The sequence below is a fragment of the Oculina patagonica genome, chromosome 2, assembly GCF_052425735.1.
Source record: "Oculina patagonica isolate OP01 chromosome 2, crgOcupat, whole genome shotgun sequence".
Taxonomy (NCBI): domain Eukaryota; kingdom Metazoa; phylum Cnidaria; class Anthozoa; order Scleractinia; family Oculinidae; genus Oculina; species Oculina patagonica.
The window spans coordinates 23,506,470-23,523,038 of NC_135759.1; the positions used below are offsets into that span (position 1 = coordinate 23,506,470).

The 16,569-nt window shown below is 38.2% G+C and overlaps 2 protein-coding genes across 4 annotated transcripts in view; one reads left to right on the forward strand and one right to left on the reverse strand.

Annotated features, from left to right (window-relative positions):
• The window catches only part of LOC144643627 (uncharacterized), a 32,137-nt gene that overhangs the window by 14,218 nt on the left and 1,350 nt on the right, over positions 1 to 16,569 (forward strand). The window lies entirely within an intron of this gene.
• LOC144643625 (vesicular glutamate transporter 2.1-like) lies at positions 8,312 to 16,511 on the reverse strand. Its single transcript, XM_078502933.1, has 10 exons — positions 16,261 to 16,511; positions 15,784 to 15,817; positions 15,008 to 15,207; positions 14,431 to 14,518; positions 13,839 to 13,934; positions 12,583 to 12,713; positions 11,716 to 11,865; positions 10,910 to 11,039; positions 10,405 to 10,643; positions 8,312 to 10,005 (listed from the first exon to the last, which is right to left on the reverse strand). Exons 1-10 carry the CDS (start codon positions 16,483 to 16,485, stop codon positions 9,727 to 9,729), a joined length of 1,572 nt encoding a protein of 523 aa, XP_078359059.1. The 5' UTR covers positions 16,486 to 16,511; the 3' UTR covers positions 8,312 to 9,726.

The window sequence follows — 16,569 nt, forward strand, 5'->3', positions numbered from 1 at the left end:
TGTTATTTTGGTGGAACATCTGTAAACTAGCTATTCTAAGCTAAGCATGTTTCCCACTTTAAATAAAGTATCGTATCGTATCGTATCGTATCGAATGAAATTATGCTAAAATATCTAAGTATAAAATTTACAATGTAAAAAAGCTACGATTAAAAATAAAATAAAAACAATATGTATATAGAACATCATTACGATAAGAATTTCGCTCTCTAAAGTAAAAAGTTTCTTTTGGCCGTTAGAAAGGAAAAATAATCTGTCAAGTGTCTTACATTGTCCGGCAGGGTGTTAAAGGTTCGTGCAACCATCGATTTGAAAGTGTCTGATTCTTTTGGAACGTTTAGAAGAGCTGCAGCTGATGAACGCAGGTCTATCTTAGTTCTAAATGCCTGCAACTTTTGGCTACAAGTAGTCTTTCTTTTCCTTTAATTTAGTAATTTAATCGAGAACCGAAACAAAGCGAGCGGCAAAACTACAGCGCTGTGAATTTGTCGACGCGGCAACTATGTACTCGAGTTCTTCGTTCGCTTCTTAATATAAGGGCTATGGAGAAACAGAACAGATCGTAGTCTGCTGTAAGCTTAGATCTTGCGACAAACTTTTGTTAAATATTGTTACTCTAATAACTGATAATGGAATAGCGTGTGTTTATGAGAAAAGAATTCCGAAAAAATTCTGAGTTCACAGATGGGATAACTGATTACTTTTTTTTACTTCTTCAACAGAATAACCTTCATTTATGGCCTTCTTTGGGAACACGCTAACCTGAATTCTTTGACTCATGAAACTGTTCACGAGTTCTTTGGTTACGTAAACATTAAATGTTTGAATCAGCTTCGCATTTCAGTCAAGGCGAATAAATTGCTGTCTCATTCCGGTGAAAACATTTATTTACCTGATGTGGACAAGAAAGAACGCCTGAAATCTCCAGATTACTTGGAAAAGATCGGAAGGCTTGATTTTCCAATCACCCTCATTGTAGGTGAGCCCGCATTACCTTGCACACCAATTATTGTTGCCCTGGAAGCGAACCTTGACTTAGTGTAATAGTATAACTTTGTCGCTCTCTTTTACTGATCTAAAGCGAGCGCCCTGAATGAATAAATTTAAATATAATGAATTTGCCCCCTTTTGGAACCTTAATTGGCGTCAGGACTAGGTGTGGCAGTAACGTCAAATCACATACGCCGCAAAAACTTTGCCGTCCCTGCCGTAGAAGATAAAATGGGCAAAAATGAAAATTAGACAACCCGTTGCTTCACAAATTGTACGTTGTCTCCGGTTGTCTGAGCAGACAGTGTGAGCGTTTGATTGATGTCCTGTGTGCAATATTTAGTTGTATACAAATAATTTGATTGCGATAAAAGAAAGAAGCACTCAAATCACCCCCTTTCAAGGCTGCAGTATCTCACAAATGTTAAGAAACAGGTTGGATAGGGGGATGAACGTGACGTATTCCCAAAGCGATGACGATGATGAAGTATTCCCAAAGCGCCTGATCAAAGAGCAAACGCGAAAAGGCTCGTATACGCGCAAGGACGGTTGTTTATATTTGACATGCTTTATTTTTTCTGCTGTTCTAGGTGAGAAAAACCAAGTCTTTGTGCCGGAGAGCACCCACACCACTTACGAACTGATGAAAGAGGCGCATCCAAACCAAGAGTACGATTGGATCCAGATTCCCGACTATAGCCATATTGATTGCATCATCGGCAAAAATGCTGTGTATGATGTTTACCCACATATCCTCAGGGCCCTAGACAGACATGCGTACGACAACCTGCATCTGAGCGAGGCCAAGCTAACCCGTATCTCCCAAGAGGCTATGGCAATGCAATTTTTATCAGGTAGTTTTATCTTTTTATTTTATCAAAGCGCTACCAATCTTAAAGCATTGTTTTGCGAGAATTAGATTGTCTATATTTTTTGTTGCAGTGATACAAACTGTGTCCGCGTTGTCAATTGTTCTCTTCAGCTTTAAAATTGATATTTATGCTCAAGACAACACACTTAGAATTATATGCAATTAAAAAAAACGTACTCCGGAACGAATGTGGATTGAAACTTTGAGCGTTTATTAGGTTCCTAGACACTGTTTTAATGTTCGGTAGATTCTAGATCTATTAAAGCCTCTGTTCCATGCACAGTGCAAGAGCTAGGATTAACATACGGGGATTTTGGAGATGATAGCGAGTCGCAACACAAGGTCATTCAGGAAGTTCTAGAAGAAGTCAATGCTGCTCTGCCAAGAGAATGCTTTCTGGCTTGGAAGTCTAAAGCGAAAAGCAAAAACACATTTAAACAAGAACCGAGGTAAAACAAGCCAGCAACTCAACACAAAAACACTCATAAAGGCCTCTTTACATGAGAGTTTTCGTCCCGGGATGACTTTCGTCCCGGGATGAATTCATCCTGTGACGATTTCATCCCTGTCCTGAGCACCGGGATGAAATTTCATCCCGGGATGAAACGTGACGAAAAACGCGATGTAAACAGTCTTTCCGGCCGGGGATGAAATGTAATGTAATGTAAGCACGGGCGTGATGAATTCAACTTGGGCGGGACGACTTACGTCCCGGCATCCCGGGACTCGGAACACGCTCATGTAAAATGGATTTTTTTCATCCCGGGACGAAACTCATCTCAGCTCTCATGTAAAGAGGCCCTATTATATTTATATCTATATAGTTAGTTTCTTTGGTTAGAATAAGTTGATACCGTGCTTTGTTTGCGCGGAGCTAGCAGTGTCGTCTGGCAATTCTTAATTCCTCACATATTTAGCGTTGACATTTTATTTGTTAAAAGATATCTTCAGTTTCTTCTTCAATCCATGATGAAAAGAAAAGGAATAAATTATAAGAGTGTCCAAGATTTTTATTTCGTGGCATTTTATAGATTTTTATTTCAGTTCAAAGGTGAGGATGGTGACGTTGCATTACTCTTGAAATGGTGATATAAGAAGCAAAAAATAAAAAAATATAAACAAAGTTTATAATGCCAATCTAGACTCTAATTGAAAAAGCTCATGTCTCTCTTCTTTCTTTCCTTTCTCATTTAATTACATTTTAGTTACCAACCACCGGCTGGAACAGACGTGGAGCAAGTTGTTGTTCATGAGATGCCACAACCAAATGACCCCAAGAAAAACCTGATCATCTGCATGAGTGACCTTCACCTTGACTCACAATGGAGTGAGGGAGTTAAAGAAAGACTGGTTGGATTCATGGAACAGCTTAAAAACATAGCAAAGGTGACAAAATAACTCAGAATTTATAAAGTTACCGAATAACGCAAAGTTTGAAGTTTCATGTTTTTTTTTATATATTTCCTTTGTGATTAGTTCGTGGCGCGTGTTCACATCCAATTCACATGTACGCAGATGCTAATTAATATCATTTTAACTTCTATTGTAGGCTGTAAAATATTAAGAAACGTTTAACAGTGAGCGAAGGAATGAAGTTTTTATGATATTCCTACGTAGAAAACAAATTTTAAGTAAACAATGGATGCTTTTGAAAACCGGTCATGCAAAAGTTGTAACTGTATTTTGGATAAGCTGCAAACTGTAAACAATGACGTCGTACACAAAACGATCCGGAAATACTTCCCAGTTAGCCTACTAGAAAATATTAAGGAGAAGTTAAAAAAGAGGGGAATGAAAGACCAGCTGCAAAAATGATGATGATGATGATGACCAGCTGCAAAAATGATGATGATGATGATGATGATAATTTAATCAATTCAATTTGTCTCTTTTTTGTTGTTAGGATACACTTAATACTCTAATATTACTTGGTGATGTCTTCGAAATGTGGTTGGACCCTTTTACTATTTCTCCACAATCAAATCACGAACGAAAGGCCAAATGGAAGAAAAATGAAGTTTGCTCTCTGTTCATCAGCTTCGTTCGCCAGATGGCTAAAAATGATGACGTCAAAATTTTCTACATCCGGGGAAATCATGACCACGAAATGGACGCCGGGACAGTTCGAGATCTGTTTGGCCCTAACGTAGAGTTCATACCAGGAACTCTCATCTACGTCATCAATAGCGATGATGGAAAACAGTATCGGGTGCGGTTTGCGCATGGCCATGACTGGGATGTCTTCAATTCCTACTCCGTGACAGAACCCAGTGACGAGCTATGCGGCAAGCCTATTGGTTATTACGTTGCACGTGCAGCTGCTACGTCTGACTCATCAATGAGTGAAGTACAGCAGGTGGGTTACAGATCCACTTCTGGCGTGTTCAGATGTTACAACAACCTATCAAGACTTCCCTCAACAATAATTCTTTACTTTATTAACAGCCCATCAACTCAAAACAAAGGAAAACATAACCATGGCGGTGTGTTGATATAATTAGCATAGATTTTGACAGTTTTATTTCTTTGCTTACTGTTTAGTTTTAGTTTCGATTGAGTAGATCGATTGAGTGTTTTATCAAGTTTCCAAATACCTTGCTTTTTGTCCAAAACACTCCGCTGCACGTCGTATTTTTAGCTCTTTTCTCGGCGTTTAAAAAAATGATGAAATTCCCCTTTCTCGTGTTTAACATATTTCTTACTTCGAAATATGTCCAAATTCAAAAACTGTACTCGTACACAGCTTTCTCTGGTGTTTGAACAATCAAACTAAAATGAATCGTACCAGGTTTGCCTGGTTTTCATTTCATTTTTGGTTTCGAGTTCTGATTGATTCCCTGCGTTGTTTGTTCAAGATGTGATAATATTGGTTTGCACATGTTTGCTTGTTCCACAGAAATACATTGTAGCGTAACCATAGCTAGTTAATTTCTGTTAAAAAATAATACTTTTATTTTGAAATGAGGATTTTGAACCTTTTGCTACTCTGTGCCATGCAAAAATCCAAGCGATTAGGATTAAATGTATTTTGAATATCAATTCAAGCCTAAGTTCATTTTTGAGTCTAATGCTTGCGTGCGCTTTGCGCATGCGCATTATTGAGTCTAATGCTTGCGTGCGCTTTGCGCATGCGCATTAGACTCTTTGTAGTATGAAAAAAGCTGTTAGCAATCCCAAGGGAATGGTTCGGGATCGATAATCGTTCGCTGTAATGTAGAAAACAATGACCAGCTGCAAGATCGGACTCCGTACGGACACGCACGATTAGTTTCAATTAAAAACAGCCAATCAGCGACACGTGTTCCCACGCATAATTAAAAGTTCTTTTTCAAGTCACGATTATTCAACACTTGCACAAGACGAAATAATTTTCCAGTTAAGGCATTTGTAAGCTTTTTGTGAAAATAAAACTTCGTTTAAAGTTCACTTAAGCACTTGTGTTTTCGTCTTGCTTAAAAAGCAAAACGTCTTTGAGAAAAAATATTTCGACGGCGATTCGCGTTTATTTACACAATGTGACCAAATGTTTATTTTGAGAAAACAGAAAACTTTACCTCGTATTTTGTATTTAAGTCATTCGAATTTTTTTCTTTCACAGTGCAAACGAAAACCTTCAAAAATAAAAGATGTACATGGATAAATGTAAATCAAGCTACGTGACTAAATCAAAATGAGTTTGTTTGGCCGCTTTGCCGCTTTGCAGTATTACACTGTCCCGGGTCTTTGCATGTCATTGCCATACACTGAAATCGAATTTCATGCTTTTATGACTCTCAGAGATCTCAAGTTCTTCTTACAGCTAGAAAAATCATAAAATGGTTACAGTAATATGGAAGTGATGATTCGCAAAATTTGTACATCACGATAAACAGTCTTCGCTCCTGTGTATCCTGGCTCAATAATAATTGCCTTCCAGCGTTCAAAAGGTCATCATTATATTGACCAAAGCATTTAAACCCGTTTTTAGGAAAATCTGTCACTAAGTGTTTACAGTACAATGGAGTAACAGTCACTATTTCAAGTGCTTTTATTGCAAAATCTGTTTCAAGAGTCATCATCAAAATGGTGAAAAATCTGAAAGAAAACGATGTGAAGTTCTTCAACCCTTGTTGTAATGAACATGATTTTTGTAAATCGTCACGCAATCTTGTCCAAATGTTTAATCGTTTCTGCTTATACGGACAATACTGAAGAAGTAACATCAACTCCTGTCCATATATACTTTCAATTTTGTGAAGCATATAACATTTATTACCGTTCGTTTTCATCCATAATCATCCACGATGCCCCTAGCTTGCTATATGTGTTCGGGAGTTTAAAAACTCCCGAACACATACCTCTAACCAATTTTAACCGGCTTACGAAACCCGCGCAATCTGTATCACTATGCCATAAAGCATTAGACTCATGTCACCCTTGGTGACCTATTTTTAATTAATGGCGTCTGCATTATATCATGGTACGTAGATTCTCCATTCCGTCACTCGAACGATGCTGAAGGGGCTACACCGTGACGTCATCGGTTCCTCCATTATTGAGTTGCTTGCAAAGAAGTCTCCACAGAGAAGATTCACAGAGTCGCTGATAGAAGCTGCACTGGAGAGGGATGTCTTCCTAAATGAGCACATTCTTTTAGAAGGAGGAAGGTCTATCAAAATGGAAAATCTCCTCAAGTCGAGATACTTTAAACGCCATGTGGAGAAGGTAAAATACTTACCACAACTGAAAAATTTCTTAGTCAAACAAGTCATACATATTTTCCTTACCGGTAGCCAGACATTTTTTAATAAAGTATTCATTTTTGCTGTTTTTGTCCAGTTTGGTTCGAGTGATGCCTACAGCCTGCTAAAAGGTGCCCTGGGTAATTTTGAAGACTTTTTGTCTCGATGTGGCGAGGACGTGGTAGTACTGGGTCACACTCACGAATGGCGCGGAGAGACGATTAAAAGCAGAATTGGAAAATTGATTTACGTCAACACTGGATCATGGATTGATTATGCACATGCGGTAATTGTTAACTGCTTGAACCTTGCTTTTCTAAAGTATGGTACAATTAGGTATCTGCCGTACCCAAATTTAGCCTCCTTCACAGACGTTCTGTTTGCTCACAAACAGCGTCTGCGCAGGAGGATAACCCAAACTCGGCCAAATATTAATGGAACGGTTTCACGTGACGTCAACAAAATTCTAAATTCGAAACTATTGAACCTAAAAAGCTGTTCTTTTAGTATGTTATAGACATCAGTGTCACTAATTGCTGGGGAAGTGTTTGTATCAGAAGAGTGCTTTGTTTTGGTATTTAAAATTTGAGACAGCCAAACTCAACGCGTGATCTCAAATGTTACAGAAAACAATACTTCCGCGGCACTTTTAAATGCTTTTCCGATATGTTTATATTATAAGTTAAAATTGATAATTAAAGCATTTCTGAGTGCAACACATGACTCAGTTGGTAGCGAAATGTTTCTTTCTTGTTGCAGACAGTTTTGGCCATATTTGTGTACCAAAGTGGAACACCAATATGGCGGACTCATACAACACTGTAATTTTCCGAAATTTGTTTTCCCGATAACTTGGCTGCAGTGAGCACTGCCAAGTTAAAATTTGAAGAATATATTCCTTTCAACTTTCTCCATCATCTCTGAGTTTGTTGATGTTTTTTAAGCAAGCAAAACGATCTTGATATCTTGGTGAAAACGATGATATCCAATCTCAATTTCCGATTGCAATAAAATAAAATTTATTCGATGCTTCATTTCCTTACTAGTTTTCCTACGCCAAGATCGTCCCTCCAAGAAAATCCAAGCCTGGATTTGTTGAAATTCAACACGAGACACTGAACTCCAACAAAGTGGTGTAAACTGAAAACAGCCGTCTCCGCAACATTCATGATGCACTATTTCTTTAACGTTCGTCATAAATGATGTCTTGTGTGTTAACTAAGTATGCAACAAGGGTTTTGGGATGATTTGGGAATATTTATCTATCTATTCAATCATCGGTGTCTCCTCTTTTTTTAAAGGAAATTTGTATAGGAAAACGATTTGTTTCAGGAGAAACAATTAGGCCACTCGTGGAAATTATAAAAAGTCCAATTTGTTTACAAGTAATTAATCCCTAATTGTTTCGAGAAAAAGACCGATTTCCTTATAAAATGCTACCGTAAATACGTGCTTCTGAACTCAGCAAATTTAAGTGTCTACTCGAGTTAAAATGTGCCAGGCGCCCCTTCGGCGTAGCTTCGATGATTTGGCTTTGAAAGTCCATTAAAGTAAGCTTTATATTTAAAAGACAACGTAAAATCTTACCTTAATGCCTACTTTGTCCCTCATTTTTTGTTCCAGATTAGATTTGTCGATTAGGACCTTCAAAATTCATCGTTTTTTTGTAGAAAGAAAGCCACGACTAAAGCGGACTGGAAACGAGTTCTGATCGTGGTGCAGCCGCGTTTTTTTGGCGCGAAACACTGAGCGTTGCAATTAATTTTTATTGTTCAGCTAAGCAATACAATTCGGGATAACTTGTTCAGACGCGAGTATTTAGCGGGCAGTATTATTAGAGCTGTTAATAATAGAAAGTGCAAACTCTTACTTTGTTGATACCTTTCCTTGTTGAATACTCCACTGTTGAAAGTTTTACAAGGGCACAATTCTACCTCCAGTCCAACATGTAATGGCTGACTGACCACAACTCTTCAGAGCTTTTCTTGTTGTAATGAAATTTAATCATTGTAGTTAGATAGCTAGTTCGCCCCCTAGAATATTGCAAGACCTTTGATAATAATACGAAAACAAACTTTTTTTCAAAACCTGGCCGGTTTACTCAGACTTGGAACATTTGCATGTATGGAGAGGTATTCATTCAGAACACGACCTTTGCATTACGAAATCATCTTAACTTTCGTTAATTTTAATTTTAATACGGTGGGCTTAAGAATAATTATACATTGTACGTAAAGCAGAAAACATTGGCATATTTAGCAACTTGCTTAGTGAATAGAATAATTAAGGTTTGGTTTAGTCTGCGTTTCCGGAGGTTCTTCTCGTGCATTAACGAAATAAAGAGAAGAATAAGGGAAGGGGGTGGATTCCTCTCCTACCCATTCTTCTCAAATCTTACCGCCCGTTTTGTCGGCTTTCGTTCAGTATTGCTTTTCCAGAACCGCTAGTTAAATTTAGCTTGAGACACTCCCTTATAGAGTTTGTCACTTTTGTCGCCAATTTTATGGGGTATCGTATGGGTAATTTGTGATAAATTTTAGCTTGTGTAATGTAAAAACCCCTGATACACGGGATCGGCAACTCAATGGTTATGCAACGAAAGGTCCAATCGCAATTGCTTACAAGAAGTTACAAGACTGTACTGAATACGTACAAATAATTTGTGGCTTGTATTGAGGCAATGCTACCAAAAAAGTGTAGTACCATCGTATCGTATTATAACACCTTACGAAACATTCGTTGCAGTGCCGATGCAAGCGAAGATTGTGTTATGTAACAGGGATTTCTTGTCATTAAATAAAAAGTGATAAGCACGTGCTTCTCAATGCTGTGTTTTGTTTTAACATAAAACTTTCTTACTTTCGGCTATACCACTCCGCATTTTCCTGGCCGTTTGCGCATTAGAATGCCAACGCTGATTACTATAAAACTATAGTATGGCGGCGAATAGTCCGCAATTAATTGATTAATTGATTTTACACGAAATACCGTGAATGAGTCAAAACAAAATTATCTCCTGACAGTTTGCAAACAACATAAAAAGAGGTTTAAATATTACAAGGGAATTCAAGAATGTAACCAGCTCAATTTCCCGGAAATAAACAAGGTTGCAATCATAACGATCATAGTGCCGATTTAAGTATTTTATTCGGCGGGTTTCTCCTCAGCTGGTGCTTCTTGTTTCGCTTCCTCTTGACCTTCTTTCGGTTTTTCCTCCTCTTTCTTGTCTTCATCTTGTTGATCCTGTTTTTCAGCTGCTTTTTCCTCTTCACCTTCTTTTTTGTCGTCTTCGTCGTCTTTCTTGTCGGCGTCATAGTCGGCCCAGGGCTGCAGGTCACCTGACACCAGCAGACCGAAGATCACAATACCGACGATGTACACTATCGCCGTGATCCAGAATACAATGCGCCACTCGCCAGCGGTCTAAACACAATGGAATTTGAGATCAGCTGAAGTTAACAAAAATCAGCCATTTTTCTTGTTTTATTATTATTTTTGCGAGATTGTGGCATGGTAGACAAATGTTTAGTGTTTTGGACTACGCGTACGAATCAAGAGGTAGATACAAAAGGCGGGTAGCGTCTCTGTGTTGTGCTCTTAGGCAAGAAAATTTTATCTCACAGTGCCTCATTCCACACAGAAACTTAAATGGGTGACCTAAGGAAGGCATCCCATCTAAGAACATCTAAGAGGGAAGTAATCATTACTCCAAGTTGTACTTATGGTATCAGAAACAGGAGTTAATTAAACACTGGCATTGATGCATGATTCACTTGGCTGTTTTCGTATTTCATGGTAGCAACCACGGGACAATTGGCATACCTTGTTGGGGGTCAAAATCCCTACAATCTGCGGGCTGATGAAGCCTGGTGACGCGCCAAACACGTTAGTCACTCCCATGATGACGCCTGCGTATTGAGGCGCAATATCCAGGATGTTGACGGCATAACCGGAAGCGTTCAGACCCGTTATGCCGACACCAATGGTAAGAAACGCAACGGCAAGAGCCGGTGTTCCGGCATATCCTGTAATCAGGATAAATATTGAAGCCGTTGTACAACCTGCAAACGAAGAAAATTTGGAGTTAACTGTGGGAAGCCTGACTTTGCAACTGTTGTCTCATTCGTCGGTGGTGAGATTGCTAAATTGCAAGGCATTTTCTTATCTCGACAAGAATGGACTTCAGCCAACAGTCATTTCACTCCTCTGATCTGTTTTGACCTTGCACACATAATAATGATATGCAAAGCTAATTAATAGTGAATATTTTTTGCATTTTTAGAGAACGAGCTATAACAGCTTAAAGCCAAATGTAGTTTTCTCTTACCAACGGTAAAAACGCATCTTCTTGTATTTCTAACAGACATCTTGTTTTTAATGAGCCAATCTACGAGTACTCCACCAGCGGGTCCAACGAATGCTTTTACAACATACGGCAAGGCCGCCAAGAACCCAGTCTGTGAAACAAGATTAGTTTAGTTTAGTTTTAAGTGTAGAAAAAAAACCTTGGTGATAAAGAATTGAGATTTCCGCGGATTGACAGCCAGATCAGAGGTGTTGACTAAGGTTTTGTGTTTCCTGTTTGTACAACGTGCTCTTAATAGCCAGAGCAAAAATGCAATAGTGTTTGGTTTACCGGGGTTTTTCCGCGCTTGCCTTTGTTTTATTCGTGTTCTGATTGGTTCAATGTCTTATTCATGTGTACATTATTTTGGCTATGATTTACGACAGTGAACGGAATACTAAAAAATTATTCCCTTGTACTTGGAGCGTTAGGCAATTTGGGATTGGTGATTGCTTTTAATGGGAGATCTCTGAGCGCGTTGTTAACAGGAAGGCCAACTAGACTGACTAAAGAAAATGAAGCCTGTTGATGCGAAAAAAAACTTTGTATGCATAGATAATAAGTAATAACTGGTATTTAGAAAACATTTTTAGTAGTAAAGTACTTTTCAATACTGATGATTTTGCGAAGGTATTTCAAATGAGGTCAAATGACGCTTAAGACAAACCGCTAGGATTCAGCAGTGTTTTGCACCCTGGGACAATGCAAGCTTCCAAAATGGAAGAAGAAACCAGATTGGACCCTTCACACACATAACTTCACTGAAAGAGAATGAAATCTTAACTTACCTTAGCAAGGTCGAAGTGCAAAACTTCGATGAAATATTTAGGGAGACAGATCAGTATGGTATACATGCCCCAGTCTGCGGTGAAGTTAGCCGTGATAATGGCCCACACAGGACCTGATGTAAAAATGGATTTCCATGGAACCTGGCCTTTCTAAAACAAAACATTAGCAGACAGCACGCTTTAGTAAAGTCCTTTCTGGGAAGCAGTAGTTCGCTCCTGGACGAGCGATGACCACCTTTGCAATAGCAATAAATGCCTCTTGCTAAGGGCTGCCAAGCCAACTTCCCTTTATTAAAGGAAATTAACGATACATGTTATTAACGCGAGTTTCAAAAATTCGCGTTAATTTTATGCACCTTAAACACGTCAACTAAATGCATGTAAACATAACTTTTTGAAACTTCGTGTTAATTTTATTTCGCGTAAATTTTGTTCGCGTTGTTAAAATGCTTCGTTATATACTTATAATAAGGTATGTCAGCGGAAAGCACATAAATTCCCCCTTTAATACCAAAAATAACTAAACAAGACTCCGCCAAAATAAGGACTGACTGCATAGGGAAAAAGAACTAGTAACTACAAATACAGCATCGATTGGTCATCTCTAACAGATATTTTAAAGAAACTTATGCCATGTGATATATTTAAACAGAATATTAATAACTTCTTAATAGCAAAGTACTTTCAGCTTTTTATTGATAACAATATGCTTGTAATTTTATATTTTATACCTTTTTAACTTTCAATTTTTAACATTATAAGTACCTAGTTTTTTTATTAAGGACCTTCCTGAACACCACTGTATGTGACGGAAGCTTCCTCGTTAAAAATTATTTATTTTATCGTATTCTTTTTTTAAAATTTTACCTTTGCGGGAGGTAGTTTTGCTATACTTTCTTCTATAAGGTCTCTTTCTTCAGGGGTGATGGTGGGATGCTCTGATGGGGACCCATGAATCGCTAGCTGCCATACAAAGAACCACAAAAGACCAATTGCACCTGAACAAACAATGAAAAGCTTTGTGTTAAATTAATGTACTATTAATAGTAACTAAGCTGTATCGTATCATCCGATCGCATACAACTAGTACAAATGAAAACGGCCAGAGAATCAGAGAACTGGATCATCAATGCTGTCCTCGAGCTTAAATGAATAGGTAACCTGCGTTGCAGACGAACTAAACCCAGGTATTTATAGTTCGTACGGACTATACCGCGGTTTAGTTCGTCTGCAATGCAGGCTACCTAGTGACTAGATAGCCGGAGTTCAATCTGTTTTCTGTTGAATGAAGCGAGCTAAATTTTTGCTTCCTTCCTTGAACAGGACATTAGTTCATCGCTTGTATTCTCCAGCGTTGTGTCAGGTTTCCCTAACAGTTCACCGGTACCCATTTAAACCTCTGGGTACTGAGAAGCACTTCTTGAACTTGGACCGCTTCGGAAATTCGGTATCTAACAATTGTACCGTGCAACTTGTTCAATTTTATAAAAAATCATCTTTTTCAAGTAACGCGTATTACTACACTTAAAATAATAATAATGAATAATAATAATAATAATAATAATAAAATATTTATATAGCGCCAATATCCTAAAAGTTCAAAAGCGCTTTACAGAAGTAACGTTAAAAATATTAAAAACACTATTAAAAAAAATAAATATAAAAATAGTTAAAAGGTTACAAAAAATGCTTAAAATCTTAGACTAATAAAAAATGTTGCTAAAAAGTTATAAAAATGCTTTTTAAAAAGGAAAGTTTTAAGTTTATGTCTAAAATGGGACACTGAGGAGTTGTTCTTTGTCAGGGTATCTCTCTATGTTGTCGATTTTGAGATTGTGACTAAAAGCTACAGCTCAGCTATGACAAAACAATTTACACCCGTAAGTAAACACCAACAACGTAACAATAAGAATCGGGTCTTTAGCAAATGTTATCGAAATAGATTGCCATAAATTTTTCTTCATATTTGTTTTGAAAAATTCGTTAGCATAACAAGAATTACTTATCCTCTTGCTGATCTCCCCACAGGGGCTAAATATAACTTCAAAAAAAATAGTTCAAAAAGTAGGACATCTTTCAGCATAAAGCAGCGATAGACACTGTCCTGTATCAAGCTCTCTTACCGAAGCAGTAGAATACGGACGCCCATCCGCCGTCAAATCCATATTTGGACATGATGCCACTTAGCGGCATGGAGAGGATAGTACCCACAGGACAACCTGTCACGTGACAATTCACACGAGATTATGTCATAAATACTGTAATATTTGTGAAAAACTCACAAATACCATTGTGGTCAGTGAAAAAAACTTTAAACAAATAAATTTTGTCTTGCTAGATAAGGTGCAATTTATAGTTATCTCTCCAGTACAATTTATTTTAAAACCCTGAGTGGTACGAATATAGAGACTTTGGGCATTGTAATGGCCGGAATGTTAAAGGAGTTTCCTAAAAAAGACGGGGAAGAAAGACACAAGTGCTTTTCCATCATCTTATTTATTCTTGCTAACCAGTTCTCCGACAACAAAGGTCATTGTTCTTCGGTATTGGACTTTTAAAAGCTTCGGTGACCTACAATGGTTCATTGCATTTAGCTGTAAAATTATAATATAGTGTAGTGAATAAACGGTGATTTCTTTATTTTTCAACATACAATAGACCATAGATAGTAGAGACTAGAACATAAAGAATACAAAAGGTCTACACAACACAGACCTGCAACGGTGATAGTAAACAATCGAGTTCTTTCTGAAGGCGGCGCCCACTTACTCCAAATGGCGTGATTACACGGGAAAAGAGCACCCTTGGAAGAAATATAAACAACCATTTTTAGAATAAAATCAGTGTTAATTAGTTTATATAACCTAGATTTTGAAGTCATGCCATTGTAAAGTCTTCCGGCTCTTAACTGCAAACGTTTCTGTTGCATGAAACGCGGAATGGAAGGGCCGTTCTTCTACTCACTTCACTTCTCTCTTTGGAATTAATGTTAGTGCATCGAAGGTTATCCCAAGCATACGCTGATGATAAAGATTATAAATGTGTTCTTATAAATATGTCCACTATTTATGGCTCGTCTTTAGTTAACAAACCGGCTTGGCCAAAATCTTATCAGTTCATGTGACGACTTTGAAAATAAAAACTTATTTCTGCTTTTTTTAAATTATAAAGACGAAGAATGCCGCTGTCTTTAAACATTCGCTGGAAGTTGAATTTGTTATCTTGGACTTTTCAGATTGTTTTTTCAGCGCAGTTTGCTAAGCCGGAAACGTGCTGTTATTTGGTCACTTACCAAAGCCAGCCCCTCTATCACCCTGAGAGTAATCAGAGCGGCGACGCTCGTCCGTGCTGCTATCGGTGTCAGCATGGTAAGAATCGAGGCGATCCCGAGACAGATCCCAAATACGCGGGTCCCACCAAACCGCTGACCCAGCCACCCGCCTGGGATCTGCATAGCAGTGTAGCCGTAATAGAACGCGCCAAGAATAGTGCCTTATGAGAAATAAAGAATATCGAGGATAAGAACAAGAACTACATGGATATTTTGTGTCAATACCCTCACTGGTGTTGCTTTCATCTTCTCGAGCCTGTTCAATGTTACAAGCCGCGTCACGACTAGTTTGGAACACTTTACTGCAGGTCAAAATACATGCCTCCATGTTTGCCTCTCTCCTTAATTCTCTCCTCAGTGTCGATAAAAGCATACCCCGGGTGTCAGAGGTTTTTCCAGCGCGGGTTCCGGTGTAGGTCATGTCTTGCCGCTCGTGGCAAAGACCTTCGGCCGCCGAAGGGTAATCCGCCGCGCGCGAGAAAAACCCTCTGGTACCCAGCGTAAGAAAAACGCTACATGTTGTTGTTTATATTAACAATGAAAGAGGAGAGAAAAAGTTTCCAGCTGTGATGTGGATGATAGTTCTACGAATTCTGTGGTGTACATCAAAAATGCTTTTTGCAGTATTTTCATCACTTGTCCAATGAAAAAAAATCCGGATAATGTAAGGAGAACTGATTAGGTCAGTAAAACGTCTTCTCAGTGAAAAAGGGTTAACATATAAACAAAGTTATTACCTTGCAACTTCGAACTCCATTCGAATTCAGCTTTCTTAAAAATAAAAACATATAGAGGAGTCAATTTTTAAATGTTTAGAATAGACCAAGAATAGTTCGTTTGCAAACACTATGACCATGCCTTAAAGCTTACAGTGATATTGATATTGTTTCAAAATACTCAAAATACTAAATTAAGACATGTTACATAAATATAGGTCAATGGAGAAACCTTTCAAACAAGCTTTGTAGGTTTAATACTTGACAGATACGTCTTTCCCATTCACATTCGTATAGGTTCAAACGAGAACTTTACATAATGTACTCCTAGGTGTTACGTGCTTTGATTTGTAGCTGAGATGTTGAAGCAGATTTAACACTTTAATTCCCATAACGGTCCATGTACGAGTGTATTTCCCCTCCCCCCTCCCCTTCCCCACCCCAACATCTTCCCATTCTATATTAAGGATAAACAACAAAAAAAGGAGGAAAACGAACCTTCTGTATGGTGAATCCATTTTGTTCGACTGTGTGGTTATTGCACATGGCTCCTATTGCTACACTAAGATTAACTCGGAGTGCGTATTGTACGCAGATTCCAAGAAAAATCATGATTGCCACAATATATCTTTTGGGAAAACTGGATTTCTTGCCACCATTTTTTTCAGTTTTCTCCCCTTCCCCTTCAACAGGATCCGGCTGAGGTTCTTCGGTGTCTGCCATATTGAATCTGGTGATCAAAAGAGACATGGTGTTAAAAAAGTAACTTACAGTTATTCAATGCATCGTTAAACTACTGAATGCAAC

Bases quoted from the DNA above. Each gene is read 5' to 3' on its own strand.
- LOC144643625 (XM_078502933.1), bottom strand. From the start codon at position 16,485: ATGGCAGACACCGAAGAACCTCAGCCGGATCCTGTTGAAGGGGAAGGG. The intron at 15,208-15,783 runs GTAATAACTTTG...ATTTCTCATAAG, and splicing joins ATGGAGTTCGAAGTTGCAAG to GCACTATTCTTGGCGCGTTC. The intron at 11,866-12,582 runs GTAAAATTTTAA...GTTTTGTTTTAG, and splicing joins CAAAACTACCTCCCGCAAAG to AAAGGCCAGGTTCCATGGAA.